Raw genomic sequence first — 23,490 nt, 5'->3', positions numbered from 1 at the left:
TGTGCTCCAGGCCCCTCCCCAGCCTTGCTGCCCTGCTCCAAACACCTTCCAGCACCTCAGCAGCTCTCTGCAATTCAGGAGCCCACAACTGGACACAGCACTGCAGAGGTGGCCTGAGCAGAGCTGAGCACAGAGGCACAAGAACCTCCCTTGTCCTGCTGCCCACACTGCTCCTGAGCCAGCCCAGGATGCCATTGGCTCTGCTGCCCACCTGGGCACTGCTGCCTCAGCTTCAGCTCCTCTCTCCCAGCACCCCCAGGGCCCTCTCTGCCTGGCTGCTCTCAGCCACTCTGGCCCCAGCCTGCAGTGCTGCTTGGGGTTGTTGTGGCCAAAGTGCAGAGCCCTGCTCTTGGCCTAGCTCCGTCTCATCCCATTATAAGACAAGAGACAACAGCACAAACTGGAGCACAGGGGGTTCCACCTCAACGTGAGGAGAAGCTTCTTTACCATGAGCATGACAGGACTTGGGAACAGGCTGCTGAGAAGGTTGTGCAGTCTCCTTCTCTAGGGACTAGCAAGACCCATCTGGATGTGTTCCTGTGTGCCCTGCATTAAGTGATGCTGCTTTGGCAGGGGGGGTTGGACTCAGTGGCCTCTGAAGGTCCCTTCCACCCCTACCATTCTATGGTTCTGTGTCTCTGTTTAGACCCTAAGAAAGAGTGGGCTCAGAAGAGGTAAAAACAAATTCATCCCTGCTCGATCCTCGCACGGACCCACTGTGAGCCAAACCCACCTCTGGGATCCTCACAGACCTTCTTGTACATCCCTGGCTACAAACCACATTAGATCCAACAGAGGAGTCTCTGCCAACCTCCAAAGGGATTTCTCACACTATGCCTCTGCTGCTTTGCTGGTTGCTGGGGCAGAGCTCCTGCTCCAGCTACGTCCTTGGCTGTTGAACTACCATAGTAAATAAAAGCCTGCTCAGCTGCATTCCCCCTAAGGACTGAGGCTCTCTTGTGTCTTCTTCATCCTCTTTCTGGAAGCTTCCCCAAGAAAGCAGCACCCATTGATTTTAGGATGCCAGGTAGTGATAGGACTGGGGAGGGGGGAAGGAGCAAAACTAGAAGTCAGGAGATTCAGACTGAGTGTTAGGAAGAAGTTCTTCACCATGAGGGTGCTGAGACACTCGAATAAGTTGCCCAGGAGGTGCTGGAAGCTTCATCCATGAATGTTTTTAAGGCCAGGCTGGATGTGACTCTGAGCAACCTGACCTTGTGTGAGGTGTCCCTGCCCGTGGCACAGGGGGGTTGGAGCTGGATGCTCTCTGAGACCCCTTCCAGCCCTGACAATTCTGTGGTTCTAGGACTTTCAACTCGTTGGGAGTTCTGAACATCTTTTGTCTCCTGGAAAAAGTAAAACGGACATTGACTTCTTTTCTCATCATGGGAAAGGCTTCACAGAGCATTTAACACTTGTGTGTGGCTTGGAGAGAGGACTGAAGATGGGCAGAACAGGGGAGAGGATCCTCAGGTGGATCTTCCTTTCCATCAAGGTTGAGGGTGAGATGGGGTGGTCCAGCCACTGTCTGCTGCAGGGACTCTGAGCCTCTTTACACCAGTACTGAAACTCTCCTTACAGTTTCAACCTCCCAGAAAGGCCTCCAGATACACCACTCTGTCCTATCTCCCAGGGGAACTTCAGAGACTCATAGAATCAGGCAGGTTGGCAGAGAGCTCCAAGCTCAGCCAGCACAACCTAGCACCCAGCCCTGCCCAACCAACCAGACCATGGCACTAAGTGCCCCAGCCAGGCTTGGCTGCAACACCTCCAGCCACAGCCACTCCACCACCTCCCTGGGCAGCCCATTCCAATGCCAATCACTCTCTCTGACAGCAACTTCCTGACAACATCCAGCCTAGACCTGCCCTGGCACAGCTTCAGACTCTGTCCCCTTCTTCTTTGCTGCTTGCCTGGCAGCAGAGCCCAACCCCACCTGGCTACAGCCTCCCTGCAGGCAGCTGCAGGCAGCAATGAGCTCTGCCCTGAGCCTCCTCTGCTGCAGGCTGCACCCCCCCAGCTCCCTCAGCCTCTCCTCACAGGGCTGTGCTCCAGGCCCCTCCCCAGCCTTGCTGCCCTGCTCCAAACACCTTCCAGCACCTCAACAGCTCTCTGCAATTCAGGAGCCCACAGCTGGACACAGCACTGCAGGGGTGGCCTGAGCAGTGCTGAGCACAGGGCACAAGAACCTCCCTTGTCCTGCTGCCCACACTGCTCCTGAGCCAGCCCAGGATGCCATTGGCTCTGCTGCCCACCTGGGCACTGCTACCTCAGCTTCAGCTCCTCTCTCCCAGCACCCCCAGGTCCTTTACTCAGTGTAAATTTGGGTTGCATTTTCTGGGAGCAATGAGAGACTTAGGCCAAGGTCCCTGTGCAGCTCCTCTTAGACTCTGAATCAGAGATGGTTTTGCTGCCTTTTCTGTCCTCTCAAATGCTGCTTCCATCAGCACAATGCCCAGTCACGAGCAGAGGTTTGTCCTGAAGGCACTGGATCCTATGTGTATAGATACCCAAGGGCCAAGGAGCAAAAGACACCTGCAGCAACGTTCTCACAACCTCACATGCAGTCATATTAAGGACCAAGAGGTCCATGATTTCTAGGCCAATTAAGTGCTCTGAGGTCTTCTGCAAGGACCATGCTCTAACTCCAGCAGAGCCAACAGAGCTGATGCTTGCTTGGACTGAGGGGTTAATCTGTTCACTTGACATCACTCACTCTGCCTTGTAAGTTGCTGCTGCATGGTGACTCCTTGCAATTCATCCCAAGCTCTCAAAGCACACTGCAAAGGGGGAGCAAAAGTCCCACCTAATTCAGAGGTCTCAAAAGGAGGAGTGTGATGAAACAGGTAGTGAGCAGCACAGCAAACTGGCCAGCACTGGAAGGGAATGGTGGGAGAAGGCTGCGCCTTGTGCTTCTGGCAGAAAGCAAACCCTTCAGACAGGAAGAGGAGGCAGGCAAAGGAGAGCCTCTGAGAGTTCAGTGCATGGAAAATGAGGAGTCACAACCCCCCAGCCACACTGCCAGGGGAGGAAAAGCAATGCCACTGGCAAGCTGAAATAATGAGGTGTCCACAGGGACCTGGCTCCAGCTGGGTTGGCATTTCCCAGGGCAGGGCTGGAAGTGAATGGTGAGATGACAACTTGCTGCTCCCCCCTGGGAGAGGCAGAGGAACAAACTAAACAACCCTTGGCACCACATCTGAGAGCCACAGCAGTCACCACACCACCACAGGCAGGAAACTTTGCTGCTTGTCCGAGGCCAGCAACGTTCACAGAGAGAGTGATTGGCACTGGAATGGGCTGCCCAGGGAGGTGGTGGAGTGGCCGTGGCTGGAGGTGTTGCAGCCAAGCCTGGCTGGGGCACTTAGTGCCATGGTCTGGTTGGTTGGGCAGGGCTGGTGCTAGGTTGGGCTGGCTGAGCTTGGAGGTGATCTAGGCCCCTCCCCAGCCTTGCTGCCCTGCTCCAAACACCTTCCAGCACCTCAACAGCTCTCTGCAATTCAGGAGCCCACAACTGGACACAGCACTGCAGGGGTGGCCTGAGCAGTGCTGAGCACAGGGGCACAAGAACCTCCCTTCTCCTGCTGCCCACACTGCTCCTGAGCCAGCCCAGGATGCCATTGGCTCTGCTGCCCACCTGGGCACTGCTGCCTCCTCTGCAGCTCCTCTCTGCCAGCACCCCCAGCTCCCTCTCTGCCAGGCTGCTCTCAGCCACTCTGGCCCCAGCCTCTAATGCTGCTTGGGGTTGTTGTGGCCAAAGTGCAGAACCCTGCACTTGGCCTTCTTCAGTCTCATCCCCTTGGCCTCTGCCCACCCATCCAGCCTGGCCAGGTCCCTCTGCAGGGCTCTGCTACCCTCCAACAGCTCCACAGCTGCTCCTAGCTTGGTGCCATCTACAAACTGACTGCTGCTGGACTCAATCTCCTGCTCCAGATCATCACTAAAGTTCCTCTGTACCCAACATTTAGAGGAGCATTGCTCTGCCTCAGTGCGTGCTGCTTCTGCCATGCTGCCTCTGTCCCAGTGTGTGCAGCCTCTGCCTCGCTGCTCTTGGACACTGTGTCCTCCTCTGCCTGGTGCTTCAGACCAGCTTAGCCCTGATGCTTTGGGCCTGAACTGCCTGGAAGCTGAAGTGCCTCAAGCTTCCCAGGAGAAGGCCCTGGAGTGCCTCAGGCCCTGGCAGGCAGTGCCACCCACATGGTGCTCTCTGCACAGCTGCAGGAGATGCTGCTGCACCTCTGCACACCTCCCTGCCAAGAGGAACCAGGAGCAGGTCAGAGATCCTCTGCCTCTTGCCCAGCACCCTGGGAAGATCTGGAAGCCTCTCAAGGGCTGAGCAGTTCCAACACTGCCACAAAGCAGCCAGGGACTAGCCTGAAATGTCTACTGCCCTGCAGTGAGCAGCACAGACCTGCCCTAGGGCTGCAGCTGCCTGTTTGGGAGTGAGGCAAAGCCATTGTGTGGCCAAACCTTTCCCAGTGTTCTGATTCTGCTCAATGAATGAGTTGCCCAGAAGCAGCCTTGGGAAGCTTTTCCCCACTGAATTAGACCCCAACTGTAACTCCTTTGTATGGAGCTGTGGGCAGGGCTGGCTGGAAATAAAACCAACTACATATTTATAACCCTTGCCTTATTAGTTGCCCCAACCAACTCAGGGGGGGTTTGCACATGAACAGTTTTTCGGGACCTGAAGTGTCCCTGAAGAAGCAGTTTCTGAGCTGGACAAACACAAAGCAAAGCCAAGGTGCTGAAGCCAGGCTCTCCTCTGCCATCAGGAACCACTTACCTTCTGCCACAGAGACTCCCGGGATGCCAGGGAGGAGCAGGCAGCCACAAACCAGCAGTTCCCAACCTGGCCCTGGTGTAGGTCATGGGAGCTGATCCCATCCACAAAGAGGTGTGGATCATCACAGATCTCCTGTGTGACAGAAGGAAAACAGACACTGAGTAAGCAAAGAATCATGGAATCACAGAATCATAGATTCAGGCAGGTTGGAAGAGAGCTCCAGGCTCACCCAGCCCAACCTAGCACCCAGCCCTGGCCAACCAACCAGACCATGGCAGGACCACACAATCTAGCTCAGGGCACACAGCAACACATCCAGACAGGCCTGGAAAGGCTCCAGAGAAGGAGACTCCACAACCTCTCTGGGCAGCTGTGCCAGGGCTCTGGGACCCTTCCAGGCAAGAAGTTCCCCCTTGTGTTGAGCTGGAACCTCCTGAGCTGCAACTTAACACCCACTGCTGCTTGTCCTGTCCCAGGGAGCAGTGAGCAGAGCCTGTCCCCCTCTCCTGGCAGCCCTCAGATACTTACAAACATTGATCAAATCCCTTCTCAGTCTTCTCTTCTCCAGACTAAGCAGCCCCAGGGCCCTCAGCCTCTCCTCACCAGGCAGTGCTCCAGTCCCCTCATCATCCTCCTAGCCCTCTGCTGGACACTCTCCATCAGATCCCTGTCCCTCTGCAACTGGGGAGCCCAAAACTGAAGGCAGTGCTCAAGATGAGGTCTCAGCAGGGCAGAGCAGAGGGGAACCTCCCTTGATCTGCTGCACACACTCTGCTTAATGCCCCCCAGGATCCTATTGGCCTTCTTGGTCCCCAGGGCACATTGCTGTGCCATGGTTAAGTTGTTACCCACCAGCACCTCCTGGCTCTACACCTGCAAGTCCTGCTCAGGAGATGCAGGAGAACAAGGCCAGAGATTGTCTGCTCTGCCCCCAGCAGCCCAGGAAGAATCAAGCCTCAAGGTCCGACCAGACAGAGTCCCCTGACAGTGTTTGGGCACTGCCTGGTGTCCTGGAGTCCTGTACCCCTAAATTCCTCTCCTGCCCGGACTTCAGGGGGAAAGGGGAAAAGCCGCCTGGTTTCCCCCCCCCTCGCCTGCCCTGCAGCCGAGAAGGGGGCGGCGACTGCCCCGTGAGTTCCCGCGCTGGAGCCAGGCTGGGATTGGCCGTGCGCTTTCGCGCCTAAAGTGTGGTAACTCTGCCCTTTGTCTAGCAAGGTTATAAATATTGGGGATCTTCCCGCCTTTGGGGTTCCCGCTTTGGATTTTGCCTGTGCCTGGACGAGTTCGCTCACTCTCCTGTGCCTGGACGGCAGAGAGACCAAAGGACTTGCCTTGGTGTTAGGCACACACCTTTGTCTGCCTAACGACCCTTAACGACTCTTAACGACTCCTGTAGCCGCTGGAGGAGGAAGACCGACTGCACGAGCCAGCCTGAGTGAGTTATTTGGCTTAGCTTAATTTAGTAAGAAACCGCTATTAATTAATAGCTAAAGCCTTTTCCAAAAACTGACTTCCAAATATATATAGTCAGATTATTAATGGTATCCTCGTAGAATTCTCATGCAACTTAACCTGTTTATCAAACGAAATTAATCTTTGCATATATAGTTGTGGGGGCGGGTTTTGTAAAAATAAAAAATATCTATTTTTGATAAATTCTCGACTCGGCCACGAATTATTACTGCCCCTCCGCAACATTATGGCGCAGTGTATGCAGGGTAGTTCAATCATAGAATTTCTACAAGAAAAGGGATGCCTAATCACAGGTCTTGATTTAATTTGGGCTCAGAAAAATTGTAAAAATCCGGAGAAAATCCTGGAGAAATTAGCTGAGCGCTCAGACCCTGTGATTTCTGAGTCTCCAACGGAGCATTTCTCTGTTGTTCTGGGGTCAGTCGTGACCCAGACTCTGGCCGAATTTGAAAATTATGAAAAAAGAATTCAGGCCTTGGAAAAGGATTTATTAGCCGAAAAAGCTAAATGCCAAAGTATCTGGGAAAGCATGCTGGCGCAGACAAAGAGCCTGACCGCGGCACTGACTGCCCGGATGAAAGAAAGGCTTGTAACGCCTGCAGACACCACCTCTTCGGTCTCCGTGTCTGAATTTGAATGGAGTGATTCGCGGGAATCGGGGAGAAAGGCAGAGAATGCCCCGAGGGGCTCTTCGGGGGAGAGAAGTTCCCCGAAACCAGGCACAAAAGACTCTGCCAGAGACGCAGAGAATTCCTCTGCACATGCCTCTGCGCGGCAGAAAGCCTCAAAGCCACGCAGAAAGCGCAGGTCCCGACCGGACTCTCCCGTAGCTAGCGGAGAAGAGAGCTCCGGTGAGGAGGGCGCCGCGGTGCAGAGGCACGTGTTGCCTGTTACAAGAATTGAGTCCGTGAAGGGCAGAAAAGGCGGTGCAGGGACCACCGTGATCAAAAAGCAGTTCACAGATGCACAGCTCAGTGACTTACAAGTCAAATATGCGAGAGATCCTGGAGACTCAGTCGCTGACTATGTGTATCGAGTGTCCCGAGCCGGTGGGGACCGGGTCCTTCTAGACTCGCAGGAAGCTGCTGGAGACTGGGGGGACGATGTGTTCCTGACACGTGAACCCGAGGGGACACACAGCCTCACCGCCCGGATAGCCTACTGGGCAAGCAGTGTCCGCCCAGCCTACCGGGGGGAGCCGACGGAACTAAAGGTCACCAGCTCCTCTGAGCTCATCACTGCTCTCCGCAGACTTGCCTGTGTCCAGGCTATCTATGATAAGGGACATTACGATTGCCCGTTTTATGCCCCTGTGGACCCGGAGAGACTGCACCCTATTATGAAGGGTTTGCCAGCAACTCTGCAAATCCAACTAATGAAGAATGTTGAGAAAATTGAACGTGTGCTTGGAGAAAATGCAGAGAACGATGGTGCTAAAGAGCACGTAATGACTTGGGCTGAACTGTTAACTGACTTGAATGCCCACGGGCTGCAGTTTGGGTTTGGGTCTCCTGAAGGAAAAGGGGCTGGGGAGAGACAGTCTCGTGCTTCTCCCCCAGAAAATCCCAGGACTCTGCGCAGGCAGGTCCGGCCAGTGCAGGACTGCCCCCCCAGGGGGACCGGTCCTTCAGGCTTCTCCCCGAGGGAAAGGGGCAGAGACCAACAGAGTGACTGGAGACCCAGAGAAAAGAACAGCTGGTATAGACAAGCCCTGACTTTAGGGGTACCAAAAACTGTTTTAAGGCAGCTGGCAGACTGGCAGCTGAAGGATCTAGTGCGGTGCCTTCAGAAATCGGCTGCAAAATCCAGAGGCAGCCGCGAGAAGCCCAGCGGTGGCTCCCAGAGCGGCTCGCCCAGAAGCGGCAGCCCCCCCGCTGGGAACTGCAGCTCGTCCCCAGACAGAAAGGTTAACCCTTTCTCGTCTCCCACACGGGAGGCAAAACACTGAATTACCGTAATAGTGGCTCGGCAGCTTTTAATGGTCAGCAGTCACGGGGAGAGCTACAGAAGCCCCCAGAATAAAGACCTGCTGCCTAGGTGAGCCACGTGGTCACTGACCACCTGCCCCAGTACAAAAGGCCACCGGATCAGTGCACGGTGGATCGTCCCCAACTATTAATTGCTAAGCCTGGCCTTCATAGGCCGAGGCAGGTTTTGTCTCCTTACAGGTTAAGGCCGAGGCAGAGGACCAGTTCCTGACCACCTGACCAGCACCTGGGAAAGGAGAACCAGCTACACGAGAGATGGAGTCATATCACCGGGGTGGCCAGTGGATGATGGCATCCGGACCCACGGACTGTGACCTCCAGCCATGGACTCAGAGCATCTAAGGCTCTGCCATGAACTTGGTTGCTCTACCAGGAACAGAGCAATCTTCAAATTGACTGTGTAGCTTTATTTAATACTGTTTGGGCTATTGTTAAGCCTTGTTAAGTATTGTTAAATATTGTTGGGGCGATTAATGTATTACCTATTGTTAATGTTGGAAAAGGCTAAGCCATATATATATATTAATAGGTTCCTAAATTGAAGGGGGATCACTTCTCACTCAAGTTCTAGACAAAGATGCTCATTACCACCGGGGTGGGATGTCCTGGAGTCCTGTACCCCTAAATTCCTCTCCTGCCCGGACTTCAGGGGGAAAGGGGAAAAGCCGCCTGGTTTCCCCCCCCCTCGCCTGCCCTGCAGCCGAGAAGGGGGCGGCGACTGCCCCGTGAGTTCCCGCGCTGGAGCCAGGCTGGGATTGGCCGTGCGCTTTCGCGCCTAAAGTGTGGTAACTCTGCCCTTTGTCTAGCAAGGTTATAAATATTGGGGATCTTCCCGCCTTTGGGGTTCCCGCTTTGGATTTTGCCTGTGCCTGGACGAGTTCGCTCACTCTCCTGTGCCTGGACGGCAGAGAGACCAAAGGACTTGCCTTGGTGTTAGGCACACCTTTGTCTGCCTAACGACCCTTAACGACTCTTAACGACTCCTGTAGCCGCTGGAGGAGGAAGACCGACTGCACGAGCCAGCCTGAGTGAGTTATTTGGCTTAGCTTAATTTAGTAAGAAACCGCTATTAATTAATAGCTAAAGCCTTTTCCAAAAACTGACTTCCAAATATATATAGTCAGATTATTAATGGTATCCTCGTAGAATTCTCATGCAACTTAACCTGTTTATCAAACGAAATTAATCTTTGCATATATAGTTGTGGGGGCGGGTTTTGTAAAAATAAAAAATATCTATTTTTGATAAATTCTCGACTCGGCCACGAATTATTACTGCCCCTCCGCAACACCTGGCCTGTGGCTAAGCCCCCACGAGTGGGTAACAATAACTTGTGAGCAAATGCTTCACTGCCTCCTTGCAATTCTCCACTGGCCCCTGCCAGAGAGCAGAAGGAGCTCCTAGAGCCCATCTCGTGGGGAACCTTCCCTTCCAGTTCAAATAATGGTTCTATACTTTGCTGGTTCTTGCTACAACTGCACATTACCCACAGAATAGTTCCATGGCCATGGAAGATCTGAAGGTTACCACAATCAGTGGTCAGGGGTGGCAGAGCTCTGAAGAGCAAAAGCAACAAACATTAATTGGGGAAAAAATATCATCTGCCATCAATTAATTTCCCCTCTGCGACACCATCCCAGTGCCAATCACTCTCTGCCAACAGCTGCCTCCTAACAGCCAGCCTAGACCCCCTCTGCCACACCTCCCTGGGCAGCAAAACCCAGTGCCAATCACTCTCTGCCAACAGCTGCCTCCTCACATCCAGCCTAGACCTGCCCTGCCACAGCTTCAGACTCTGTCCCCTTCTTCTCTTGCTGCTTGCCTGGCAGCAGAGCCCAACCCCACCTGGCTACAGCCTCCCTGCAGGCAGCAATGAGCTCTGCCCTGAGCCTCCTCTGCTGCAGGCTGCACACCCCCAGCTCCCTCAGCCTCTCCTCACAGGGCTGTGCTCCAGGCCCCTCCCCAGCCTTGCTGCCCTGCTCTGGAGCAAAACTGCTCTTTGTCTTCCTCAAGCTTCATTTAAATCCCACCCACAGCCTTCCACTGGCCCCATCCATCACACCCCCATGGGCACAGCCTTGCTCTAGTTATCCCTGCTGGAGATGTTTTCACACCATTACAGGCCTAGTGACCCATCCCCTCTTATAAGGCCACTCTTTATACTTTCTCATAAGCCTTTCAACCCTCCCCAATCTCTGACTGATTTATAAGCTTCTCACAGAGCCATAGAGCAGTTTGGAGGGACCTTAAAGATCATCTACTTCCATCCAGTATATGGAGCAGAGCTGGAGGTGGGGAGAGTGAGGCTGGAGGTGAGGAGGAAGTTGTTGAGCAGGAGAGTGGTGAGAGGCTGGAGTGGGTTGCCCAGGGAGGTGGTTGAGGCCCCATGGCTGGAGGTGTTTGAGGCCAGGCTGGCTGAGGCTGTGTGCAGCCTGCTCTAGGGTAGGGTGCCCCTGGGCATGGCAGGGGGTTGGCACTGGCTGCTCCTTGTGCTCCCTTCCATCCCTGACTGGTTCTAGGATTCTATGATGAACTCAGCACTGCCAGGTCACCACTATGCCACAACAAAGACCTCATTGCTGTCTACAACTACCTGCAGGGAGGCTGTAGCCAGGTGGGGTTGGGCTCTGCTGCCAGGCACGCAGAGACAGAAGAAGGGGACAGAGTCTGAAGCTGTGGCAGGGGAGTTCTAGGCTGGATGTTGGAGGAAGTTCTTTCCAGAGAGAGTGATTGGCATTGAATCAACCTGGTTGATTCTATGATCACATCTAGGTGGTTTTGAAATGCCTCCAGGGGTGGTGACTGCACCACTCTCTTGGGCAGGCTGTTCCAGGCCTTGACAAGTCTTTCAGGGAAGAGATTTTTCATAGTATCTAATTCAAACCTCCCCAGGCACAACTTGAGGCTGTCTCCTCTTGTCCCACTGCTTTTTACTTGGGTAGGAAAGGTCAAACCCCCACTTCACTTGAACCTCCTTTCAGGTAGTTGCAGAGAGTGAGGTCTCCCTTTAGCCTCCTTTCTCTGGCCTAAACAATCACTGCTCCCTCAGCTGCTGCTCCTAAGCTCTGTGCTCTAGACCCTTCAGTAGCTTTGCTGCCCTTCTTTGGACATGCTCCAGCACCTCAGTGTCCTTCTTGTAGTGAGGAGCCCATCACAGGAGGAACAAGAATTGCTCCTTAAGCATCTCCTGCTATTGCCACCCAAGCCAGCCAGCACTGTGCACCAGAATAATAACTGACCTTCATCCAGACACGCAGTGGGCAAGGATGAAAGCCCAGGGAGAGGACTAATCCTCTCCCAGCTGCTGGTGTTGCAGGAGGTTGGGCCAAACGCTAGAGGGAAGCAAGCTGACAGGCACCGAAGGCAGGAGGCACCTGCACTTCTCAGCATCGCCGAGTGCAGGCAGGGCTGGCAGAGGACAAGGGAGGCTTCACCCCTGCTCTACACCGCTGAGGAGGAATGCCAGCAGCAGGGGATGCATCCACCCTGCCTGCTGGTGGGAATGTCTGCTCTACCAGATCCTGCTCTGGGGAGCTAAGGAAATGATTTTCACAGAATGCTTTAGGTTGGGAGGGACTTTTAAGTGGCACCTAGGCCACATCCCCTGCAGCAGGGGCACCTTGAACTACATCACACGACCTGACTCACAACATTGCTAAGCATGGGGCATCTACTGCCTGGCCAACCTGGGCCAGGGTCTCACAACCCTCAGTGCAAAACATCTCTGCCTTGCATCTAGCCTGAATCTTCCCCTTTTAGCTTTAAACCACCACCTCTTGCCCTGAGAAAAAGCCTGTCCCTATCTTTCTTATTGCCCCCTTAAAGTGCTGATAGGCCACAAGAAGGTCTCCCTGGAGCCTTCTCTTCCCCAGGCTCAACGACCCCAACTTTGCCCCATTTGAGGGCCACAGCTGCCCTTTGTAGGGGCATTTTCTTGGCTGCTTTTGAGAGCACCCAGGCTGCCCTTGGGTGAATCTGCAGTGTGCAAACCAGAAGTTGCTTGGTATTAAGAAGGCAAGGAAGAACATGAAAGAATGAAAAATGTATCCTGTGTGGCAGAAATCAGCATAGGGTAGAGCACAGCAGATGCTCAGGGACCTGTTATAAGAGCAGAGCTGCCAGTTAGCTGTGATTTCCCATCACTGGGACACCATTTCCCACCACCAGCTGTGATTTCCCATCACTGGGACAAGATTTCCCACCACCAGCTGTGATTTCCCACCACCAGGAAAGAGTCTGCAAATTAACCCCCCGTGGTTGTTGATGTTGATGGAGGGAAGCCCTGTGTACTCACTGAAAGAGCAGCCTAGCCTGGCACAGATGAGAGATGCAGCTTATGAGACCCATACTGTGTCCAGTTTTGGGCTCCCCAGCTCAAGAGAGACAGAGACCTGCTGGAGAGAGTCCAGCAGGGAGCCAGGAGGATGAGTGGGGCACTTGAGCATCTCCCCTTGCAGAGAGCCTGAGAGCCCTGGGGCTGCTTAGCCTGGAGAGCAGAAGGCTGAGAGGAGATCTGAGCAATGTGCACAGAGAGCTGAGGGGTGGGGGTCAGGTGGAGGGGGCCAAGCTCTGTTGGGTGCTCAGCAGGAATCAGCCAAGGAGCAATGGATGCAAACTGGAACAGAGAAGGTTTCAGCTCAACAGGAGGAGAAACTCCTTTCCACCCTTCACTGGAGGAGCAGCCTCTGGAGCAGGCTGCCCAGAGAGGCTGTGGAGTCTCCTCTCTGGAGACCTTCCAACCCCACCTGGATGCCTTCCTGTTCTAGGAAGGCCAGTGGTTAAGCAGCTCAAGATGAACAAGGTGGTTAAAAGATGCAGGGATGTGGTGCTGAGGGACATGGTTTAGAACCAGACTTGGTAGAATTGGTGCTACTAACCAGGCTTGATAATCTTAAAGGTCTTTCCCAACCAAAACAAGTCTATGACTCTCTGATTCCATGGAAAAGCCTTGAATGCAGCCTTCCCTTTCCTGCAGACAGAGCTGGAAGAGATAAGATTGGCCAGGGCTGGGTGCTAGGTTGGACTGGATGAGCCTGGAGGTCTCTCCCAACCTGGTTGATTCTATGTTTCTCTGAAGGAGCTGGTCCTGCAGCCAGACTGAACTACAGGGGCTGGGGTGTGTATGTAGAAGGGCAGGGCAGAAGCAGAGATGCTCTGATCACAGCAGGTTGTCACTGTGGTTTTCCCAGGGAGGTGGTGGAGTGGCTGTGGCTGGAGGTGTTGCAGCCAAGCCTGGCTGGGGCACTTAGTGCCATGGTCTGGTTGGTTGGGCAGGGCTGGGTGCTAGGTTGGGCTGGCTGAGCTTGGAGCTCTCTGCCTGCCTGCTTGGTTCTGTGACTCTGTCCTCCTGCCACGCAGCAGACAGGCAGCAGGTGAGCAGTAGCACTTAGCCAGGCAGGCACACCTCCAAAAAGCAAACACCACATCACCCTCCAAGCACTGTGACCCGAGGGGAAGAGGGCAGCCCACAAATGTGTACACCCACACACAGCCTGGGGCCTGCTGGGTTCAGAGCTCGGCCAGCAGAGAACCAGCTCCAACTGCCCCGTGCCATGCTGTGCTGGGAGCTCCAAGCCATGCCTGGGACACACATCCATCCCATGCCTAAACACCTGCCCAAACCCCCACCTTGCCCCTGCTTCCCACTGCTTCATTACCACCTGAAGTCCACCCCCTGGCGTTCACTATCTATATTTTAGAATCATAGACTCATAATGAGTCAGGGCTGGAAGGGAGCACAAGGAGCAGGCAGTGCCAACCCCCTGCCATGCCCAGGGACACCCTACCCTAGAGCAGGCTGCACACAGCCTCAGCCAGCCTGGCCTCAAACACCTCCAGCCATGGGGCCTCAACCACCTCCCTGGGCAACCCACTCCAGCCTCTCACCACTCTCCTGCTCAACAACTTCCTCCTCACCTCCAGCCTCACTCTCCCCACCTCCACCTTTGCTCCATTCCCCCCACTCCTGACACTCCCTCACACCCTCCAAAGTCCCTCCCCAGCTTTTTTGCAGCCCCCTTCAGATGCTGCAAGGCCACAAGAAGGTCCCCTGGGAGCCTCCTTTGCTCCAGCCTGCACAGCCCCAACTCTTTCAGGCTGTTCTCAAGGTGGGGTCTCAGCAGAGCACAGCACAGGGGGAGAATCCCCTCCCTGGCCCTGCTGGCCACACTGCTGCTGCTGCAGCCCAGGCTCTGCTTGGCTTTCTGGGCTGCAAGTGCACACTGCTGGCTCCTGTTGAGCTTCTCCTCCACCAGCACCCCCAAGTCCCTCTCCTCAGAGCTGCTCTCCAGCCACTCACTGCCCAGCCTGCATTGGTGTTTGGCATTGCCTCCACCCAGCTGCAGGACCTTGCCCTTGCTCTTGTTGCACCTCCTGAGCTTGGCTTGTGCCCACCTCTGCAGCCTGTGCAGCTCCCTCTGGATGGATCCTGCCCTCCAGCCTGGCTGCTGCACCACACAGCTTGGTGTGGGCAGCAAACCTGCTGAGGCTGCACTCAATGCCTCTGTCTATGGCTCTCACAGAGATGCTGAACAAGACTGGTGCCAGGACTGATCCCTGAGGGACTCCACTTGTCCCTGGTCGGCCTGCACTTGGCCATGCAGCCACTGACAGCCTCTCTTTGGGTGTGGCCATGAAGCCAGTTCTGTACCCACCTCGTGTTCAGCCACGCTGGAGAGATGAGAAGCAGCTTGACATAGGCCAAGTTCTGTTTACTGTTTCAGCACTTGGTTATATGCTCTTAACACACAAGCTAAAGATCATGTCAAATCCTAACTGGTCATCAAGACAGACCTCAAGACAGACCTTGTACCTCAGCAACCAGATAAGCAGTTCCTGCTTTACATAGCTTCATCTGTTGCAACATCCTCTAAGGTCATTTCTGTTTTACTTAACTCAGTGCTTTTCCACTTACACATCCCAACCCCATGGCTTATGTTCCAGTGGGTTAAGATCAAGCAGCTGTACAGCACTAGAAGTCCTACCATTCCCAGCAGTGGTCCACCCATCAGCCCCAATGTGCCACCACATATTTTCCTGTTGATGCTTCTGGAGGGCAAATATTGAGACTCTTACCCAGTGAGTGCCCTACTTCTCTTGAATCAGGTCTGTAGCAGTTAATGCTTAACCTTCCAGCAGCAGTTTGTGCTGCCAGACCTCTCTAGTTACAAATGTTCTCTAAAGACTTCTCTTAACTCATTGAACTTGACTGGGTGGATAGATTTAGTTTAAGCAACCATGTCACAGCATCTCTCTGTGCTGACTGCAGATAGGTCTGGGGAGCTTTTACCTGTATAATAAATGAACTACTTAATAGTTTTACATCACCCTCGTTACACTTCACTGCTAACTCAGATTCAGACCCCTCCTCAACACATGCAAGCCTCCAGCAAACAGTCCTGCCTACCATCTCATAGAATCAACCAGGCTGGAAGAGAGCTCCAGGCTCAGCCAGCCCAACCTAGCACCCAGCCCTGCCCAACCAACCAGACCATGGCACTAAGTGCCCCAGCCAGGCTTGGCTGCAACACCTCCAGGGACAGCCACTCCACCACTTCCCTGCTATTGGGGGTGCAATTTTGCTTCCCACCCAAAAGCAGGTGTGCTGTTCCCCTGCCCTCCCCTTTGGGATTCTTTCTCCCAGCACTCACAATTTCATCCCAAATCATTCAAATCCAAATGGATCTGAACCAGAAACTGCCACAGAATGCACTGGGTTAGAAAAGAGGCTCAAAGGTCAGCTTGTCCAATGCTCTCCAGCCAGCAGGGACACCTCCAACTAGATCAAGTTCCTCACCATGAGAGTGGTGAGAGGCTGGAGTGGGTTGCCCAGGGAGGTGGTTGAGGCCCCATGGCTGGAGGTGTTTGAGGCCAGGCTGGCTGAGGCTGTGTGCAGCCTGCTCTAGGGTAGGGTGTCCCTGGGCATGGCAGGGGATTGGCACTGCCTGCTCCTTGTGCTCCCTTCCAGCCCTGACTCATTCTGTGATTCTGTGATAAAGTAGTCCAGGTGAGGCCTCACCCTCATCTTCTCCAGCTAAGTCCACACAGAGCAGTACTGAGGAAATCAGCTTCTAACTGACTTCTCCAGGCAGTGCCTGTCTCATGCTAAGCGTTTCCCAGTGCAGACTGCAGAGCTGGAGATGCTCTGGGGACCTGGATTGTGTCAGGGCAGCTGCAGGGAGGGGAAAAGCTCAGAGGGGCAAGATAACCACGTGAGAAGCAACATCTGCTGCATGCCAGGACCGTTTTTTGCTAATGAGATTTTGCAAGGAGCAGAACAGTCTAATTGCACTGCAGAGCCTGGCTGGCTCAGGAGCTTGCACTCAGACTTGCAAGATCAGCAGCAGAACCTATTAGCAAGGCTGTGCTCCCCACTCCTGGGCAATGGAGGTGGGGAACAAAAGGATCCTCTGACTGAAAGGTCACTCACACAGCCAAGAGAGCAAAAGGCTGCCCCAGCACAGTGAGAAGACACAAAGGTGCCTGTGCTGCCTTAAGGCAGGTAGCTGCTTTGGGATGGGATTCTGCACCAAGGGGACACAGGGAAATAAGATGAGCACAGTAAATCAGGGCTGGAGTCTGAATTTCAGAGGCATTATCACAGAGTCAGAGGCTCACTGAATGGTTTGGGTTGGGAGGGACCTTGAAAGGCCACCTAGACCAACCTCCCTGCAGCCAGCAGGGGCACCTTCAACTACAGCATCATCCAACCTGAACTGGATGGGGCCCAGGTTGCCCAGACAGGTGGTAGGTGCCTTGTCCTTGGACATATTCCAGGCAGGTGGGACAGGGCTGTGAGCAACCTGCTCTAGTTGAAGCTGGTGAGGGGCCTGGAGCACAGCCCTGTGAGGAGAGGCTGAGGGAGCTGGGGGGGTGCAGCCTGCAGCAGAGGAGGCTCAGGGCAGAGCTGATTGCTGCCTGCAGCTGCCTGCAGGGAGGCTGTAGCCAGGTGGGGTTGGGCTCTGCTGCCAGGCACCCAGCAAGAGAAGAAGGAGACAGAGTCTGAAGCTGTGGCAGGGCAGGTCTAGGCTGGGTGTTAGGAGGAAGTTGCTGGCAGAGAGAGTGATTGGCATTGGAATGGGCTGCCCAGGGAGGTGGTGGAGTGGCTGTGGCTGGAGGTGTTGCAGCCAAGCCTGGCTGGGGCACTTAGTGCCATGGTCTGGTTGGTTGGTTGGGCAGGGCTGGGTGCTAGGTTGGGCTGGCTGAGCTTGCAGCTCTCTTCCAGCCTGGCTGAGTCTATGTTTCTATGCCCCTGCTAACTACAGGAGGGGGGTGGATTAGATGACCTTTAAATGTCCTCCTCCAACCCAAACCATTCTATGATAAAAGGAATCTGTGACACAAGAGCCTTGCACTGACCTGGTTTTGATCTCTGGGTAACCTGGGCCAGTGTCTCACCACCCTCAATGTGAATAAATATCTCCCTCCTATCTAGTCTGAGCCTCCACTCTTCTAGGTTAAAACCATCACCCCTCACACTGTTGCTACAGGTCCTGCTAAAAATCACATCCTCTGCCCCAGCCACACAGAATCCCTGTGGTTGGAAAAGACCTCTGAGATCATCAAGTCTGACCATCATCCCGTGGCCACTGAGCCATGTGCCAGAGCACCACGTTTTCTGAACACCTCAGCCCATGGGGGCTCCACCACCTCTCTGGGCAGCCTGCTCCAATGCCTCACCACTCTTTCAGGAGAGACATTTTCCTAACATCCAACCTAAATCTCCCCTGGATCACAGGCTCACAGGATGTCAGAGGCTGGAAGGGACTCAAGGAGATCATCAGTCCAATTCCCCTGCCACAGCAGGACCACACACAGAGGATTACACAGGAACAAAGGCTCCAGAGAAGGAGACTCCCCAGCCTCTCTGGGCAGCCTGTGCCAAGGCTCTGGGACCCTTCCAGCCAAGAAGTTCCCCCTTGGGTTGAGCTGGACCCTCCTGTGCTGCACCTTAGACCCATTGCTGCTTGTCCTTGATGCAACTTGTGGCCATTTCCTCTCACCCTACACCAAAAGGTAGGTTTGGTTGGTAGTACAAACACCCTATAAAACCATTTGGGGTGGTTTGCATCCCTAAGGCTGATCCACCCAAGAGTATCTCAGAGTACACACATCTGTATCTGTTATCAGCTCCCACACCACGGGGAGGGCGTTGGACACTCCACCCACAGCAAACAGGACTTGCTTGTAAAGGGAGGCATCAAAAAAGCACACACCCCCACCCCCCAACCCCATCAATCTGCTGGTGCAGCTCAGCACCATGCTGTGCCATTTATTCTGGCACCAGAAAGAGCTGGGATGGTGACAGAAAAGATCTAAAGGTCAATCAGCAGGTTTGGCAGCCTGGACAGGTCCCTCTGTGGTCTTATCTTTGGGGTGCACAAACAACAGGCACAAAAGAGAAAGGTTTACATTGGTTAGTGGAGGAAAACATCTCTGAAAGGGTTCCCAAACGCTGGAATAAGCTCCCCAGAGAGGTGGTTGAACTTATAGAATCAGGCAGGTTGGAAGAGAGCTCCAAGCTCAGCCAGCACAACCTAGCACCCAGCCCTGGCCAAGCTGTGGCAGGGCAGGTCTAGGCTGGATGTTGTTAGGAAGTTGCTGGCAGAGAGAGTGATTGGCATTGGAATGGGCTGCCCAGGGAGGTGGTGGAGTGGCCATGCCTGGAGGTGTTGCAGCCAAGCCTGGCTGGGGCACTTAGTGCCATGGTCTGGTTGGTTGGGCAGGGCTGGGTGCTAGGTTGGGCTGGCTGAGCTTGGAGCTCTCTTCCAGCCTGCTTGGTTCTGTGACAAGATGGAGCATGGAACCTTGGACCTGCCATCCCTGCTCCTCCCACTCATGCTCTCCAGGGATGTGCTCTTGGACAACCTCAGCATTACTCAGCCCAGGACTTCTTTGTGTTACAGGCTAGAGAAGAGGGCTGTGTGGTGGGTGGGAACTGGCTGACAGGTCAGAGCCAGAGGGTGATGCTGAACAGCTTCTTTTCAAACTGGCAACCTGTCACAAGTGAGGTTCCCCAGGGATCAATACTGGGCCCAAGGCTGCTTAATAGCTCCAGTAATCTGGCTGGTGGGATCAGGCTGGGCTGCTGAAGTTTCTGATGACACCAAACTGAGTGGAGGGAAGAGAGAGCCAACCTGCAGGCAGACCTACACATGCCAGAAGAGTGGACTAAGAAGAACTTGATGAAGTAAAATAAGGACAAGTGCAAGGTCTTGCATCTGGGAAAACATGATCCAAGAGTGCAGCACAGCCTAGGATCTACCTGTCTGGAGGACAGCTCTGTGCAAAGGATCTGGTCCTGGTGAACAACAAGCTCAGCATGAGGGAATGATGAGCTGCAGTGGCAAGGAAAGCCAACAGCATGATGGGCTGCAGCAACAGGGGCATCACCAGCAGAGATAAGGAAGCTGGGGAGGGTCCTGGAGCACAGCCCTGTGAGGAGAGGCTGAGGGAGCTGGGGGTGTGCAGCCTGCAGCAGAGGAGGCTCAGGGCAGAGCTGATTGCTGCCTGCAGCTGCCTGCAGGGAGGCTGTAGCCAGGTGGGGTTGGGCTCTGCTGCCAGGCAAGCAGCAAGAGAAGAAGGGGACAGAGTCTGAAGCTGTGTCAGGGCAGGTCTAGGCTGGATGTTGTTAGGAAGTTGCTGTCAGAGAGAGTGATTGGCATTGGAATGGGCTGCCCAGGGAGGTGGTGGAGTGGCTGTGCCTGGAGGTGTTGCAGCCAAGCCTGGCTGGAGCACTTAGTGCCATGGTCTGGTTGCCTGGATAGGGCTGGGTGCTAGGTTGGTCTGGCTGAGCTTGGAGCTCTCTTCCAAGCTGCCTGATTCCATGAGTCTACCATCATGGAGGGAATATTTTGCTGGGAGGAGAGGAACCTGAACTAATCCCTGCTGTAAGAACCCACAGTGTTCTGAGAGGAATGGTCCAAAGCCACCCACTCATGACAGAGCTGTTGTGAAATCCTGGAGCAAGCTGATGTGGCCTCGAGTTTGGCTGCCTCGTTTCTGCCTCCCAGCGACATAACTGAGGTTTGGCAGTAGTGCCTGCTGAGCCCTGCCTGAATCCCAGCTCCTCTGCCTCACTTGAAAGGCAATCCTCTAAAACAGGCTTTAAGAATCTCAATCATGCATGGGGCTTCTTCTTGTGTTGCCTTTTAATCATCCTAAAAGCCAAGGTATGGATGGAAAAGATCCCACAGTTGTAAAGGGAGGTGATCTCTGCCTCCCATTGCTGTGCATAGCTCAGACCAAAGCCTTCTAACTGCTTTTCCATGGGGACCCCTCCCACAGCCTCTGGAGCCACACTGCCCCAGGGTGAGGATCTACCCTCTGGCTCTGTGACTGTGTCCTAGAGTGCAGCAGCAGCTCAACCCAAGAGCAGGACTGGAGCCCACCACAGTCCAAAGGAACCCTGTCTAGGCAGGGGTTATCATGAGTTTAATCCTCTTAACGAAGAGGAAGTTATGAAGAGGTTGGTGACCTTCTTGTGGCCTTGCAGCATCTCAAAAGGAATACAGAAAGGCTGGGGAGGGACTTCTGAGGGTGTGAGGGAGTGGCAGGAGTGGGGGGAATGGAGCAAAGGTGGAGGTGGGGAGAGTGAGGCTGGAGGTGAGAAGGAAGTTGTTGAGCAGGAGAGTGGTGAGAGGCTGGCAGGGGTTGCCCAGGGAGGTGGTTGAGGCCCCATGGCTGGAGGTGTTTGAGGCCAGGCTGGCTGAGGCTGTGTGCAGCCTGCTCTAGGGTAGAGTGTCCCTGGGCATGGCAGGGGGTTGGCACTGGCTGCTCCTTGTGCTCCCTTCCAACCCTGACTGATTCTCTGATAGGTTATCATGAGTTTAATCCACTGAAATCATTTCCAGCCCACACCTATTCTGCTTACTCACACCCTGGGTGTAGCTTCTCCAAACCTGCTTTATGAGAAAACCACCCTCTAGAACTCACAGAACCACACATTTGTGGGGATTGGAAGGGACCTCTGGAGATCACAGGGTCACAGAATCAGTCAGGGTTGGAAGGGACCACAAGGATCAGCCAGTTCCAACCCTCCTGCCATGCCTTAGTGCCATGGTCTGGTTGGTTGGGCAGGGCTGGGTGCTAGGTTGGGCTGGCTGAGCTTGGAGCTCTCTCCCAGCCTGCTTGGTTCTGTGATTCTGCAGGCTCAGCAGCCCCAGGGCTCCCAGCCTTTCCTTATCACAAGAGCTGCTCCAGTCCCTTCATAGCTCTCTGCTGGATTCTCTCCAGTAATTCCTTGTCTCTTAAACTGGGGATCCCAGACTCAGACACAGCCTGTGCTGTGCTCTGGGACACTGCCAACACCTAACAGGCTTTGTCCTTCCTCAAGGATGCTTTGCATTCTCCTCTCAAGCAGCTCAGTCGAGGACCATCTTGTCTATAGTAAGCCCTGGGGTGTAGCAGGGAGCTCAGCGCCGAGTCACAGAGCCAAGCAGGTTGGAAGAGAGCTCCAGGCTCAGCCAGCCCAACCTAGCACCCAGCCCTGCCCAACCAACCACACCATGGCACTAAGTCCACATGGGAACAAGGCAGCATGTGGGCTGGAGACAGATGGTCACTCTGGTGGGCTAGGACAGCCATGCATGGGTTAGGACCACCCAAAGCAATCATCCTTCTGTTGCACAGTGTCTACACAACTGCATGGAGCCAAGTGCCTTCACTTAGGACATCATCTCACCCTACCCTGCCTTCTCAGCTGCACTTTTCACTGCCTCACAAACAGGTTTGTCATCTCTGCAAGGCTCTGGGGCTTTGCACAATGCCCTGCATCAAATTCTAGACAGCAGAAGAGCAGCACTGCCATTCCCCTTGCTGACAAATTGCATTGAGGGGACAGCTTGGAGGCTTTAATGCTCCACACGAAGCATTCAGATGGTGTCAGTTGTTTGGCAGCAAGGAAAGGACAAGCCCTTGCCCTGGGGTGTAGTTGCATTTATTCATTCCTGCTCAAGCCACTGATGCTCCTGGACTGCAATCACAGAATCAAGCAGAATCACAGCTTGGTGGGGGTTGGAAGGGACCCCTGGAGATCATCTCATCCCACTTCCCTGCTAAGGCAAGGTCATGCAGAACAGGTTGCTCAGGATCACAGCCAGGCTGATGCTGAATCTCTCTAGAGAAGGAAGCTCCACAACCTCAGAGCCCAGGCTCTGCTGAGCAAGGCAAGAAGGAAGGACAATGGAGGGAGGCTTTGTTTCTGCATCCCTTGGCCCAACCCTGCAGGCACTACAAGGTCACCATGTCCTGAGAGGTGTCTTGGGTTCAAATGCAAGTTCCCAGAGACTCTTATAAATTTGGTAGACCCAATGACAATTTATAGAATTTATAGAGTTTATAGAGTGCCCTCCCCTCCTCCCCCTCCTTTCCCCGAAAGACAGGGAGAGAGATAAGAGGTAGGGACACCCCCAATAAATCAATCTCACTCGATTTGGAAGTAAAAAAGGAAAAGTTTAACAATAACTTAGAAAAAGGGATTGGAGGTAGGGGAGTTTACAAAGGATAAGGAAGGGAAAACAGCAAAATACAAAACAGGGATGGATACAACCCGAGTAGTGTGATGGTGTCTCTGCCTCGTGGCTGGTATGCAGTATCAGTGTGTGTGTGTATTCGTGAACGCAGGTAGGGAGCAAGAGGGCGAAAAGAGGAAGAGACAGGAGAACTCCTGTCTTTTATACCGCAGGAAGTGGGGGGAGTGGGCTAACCATCACCTGGAGTGTGGCCCACCCCTGAGGAGGGGCCAAGACCCCTAGGGTCAGGTTCAGGATCACTCCCCCAGGAGTGTTAACCCTATACAAGAGGGAACACAAACACAGAAGCAAGGGAGGGTGCACACAAGATCCAAGGGCTGTGTGCTGAAGCTAAGCCAGCTCACAGCAAAGAGCACTCCAAAATGCAAAACCTGAGCTGGGGACTGATCTTGAGGAGGAAGTGATTCAGAGCCATGGTGCACTTTCCTCTCACAGAAAACTAAACCTGATGCTTGCAGGCAGAAGGCTGAGTTCAGTTCATTGTGGAGTTAACTCAGAGAAGTGCTGTGACCTCTCATTGCTGATCAACAACGCTTCCTTCTGCCTCCAAACACACCAGACCAAGGAAACAGCTCCTCTTCTGCTCCACTGTCACTCCATCTGCCATCCTCCCACCAAGGCCTCCTCCTCTCTCTCTCTCTCCCTCCTTTCTTTCCTTCCTTCCTTCCTTCCTTCCTTCCTTCCTTCCTTCCTTCCTTCCTTCCTTCCTTCC

At 54.1% G+C, this 23,490-nt stretch overlaps 1 protein-coding gene across 5 annotated transcripts in view; it reads right to left on the bottom strand.

The window, feature by feature from the left end:
• Window positions 1-23,490, bottom strand: part of CAPN5 (calpain 5) — an 88,592-nt gene that overhangs the window by 24,704 nt on the left and 40,398 nt on the right. For all 5 annotated transcript variants that reach the window (XM_064168594.1, XM_064168602.1, XM_064168584.1 and 2 more), the window contains one exon: window positions 4,787-4,918. In XM_064168594.1, coding sequence (XP_064024664.1) covers window positions 4,787-4,918 — 132 coding nt within the window. The remainder of the gene's footprint in view (window positions 1-4,786; window positions 4,919-23,490) is intronic.

The sequence above is a fragment of the Pogoniulus pusillus genome, chromosome 3, assembly GCF_015220805.1.
Source record: "Pogoniulus pusillus isolate bPogPus1 chromosome 3, bPogPus1.pri, whole genome shotgun sequence".
In the NCBI taxonomy this organism is placed as follows: Eukaryota; Metazoa; Chordata; class Aves; order Piciformes; family Lybiidae; genus Pogoniulus; species Pogoniulus pusillus.
The sequence above is the reverse complement of the archived record's forward strand: the minus strand, read 5'-3'. Positions and strand labels throughout refer to the sequence as shown.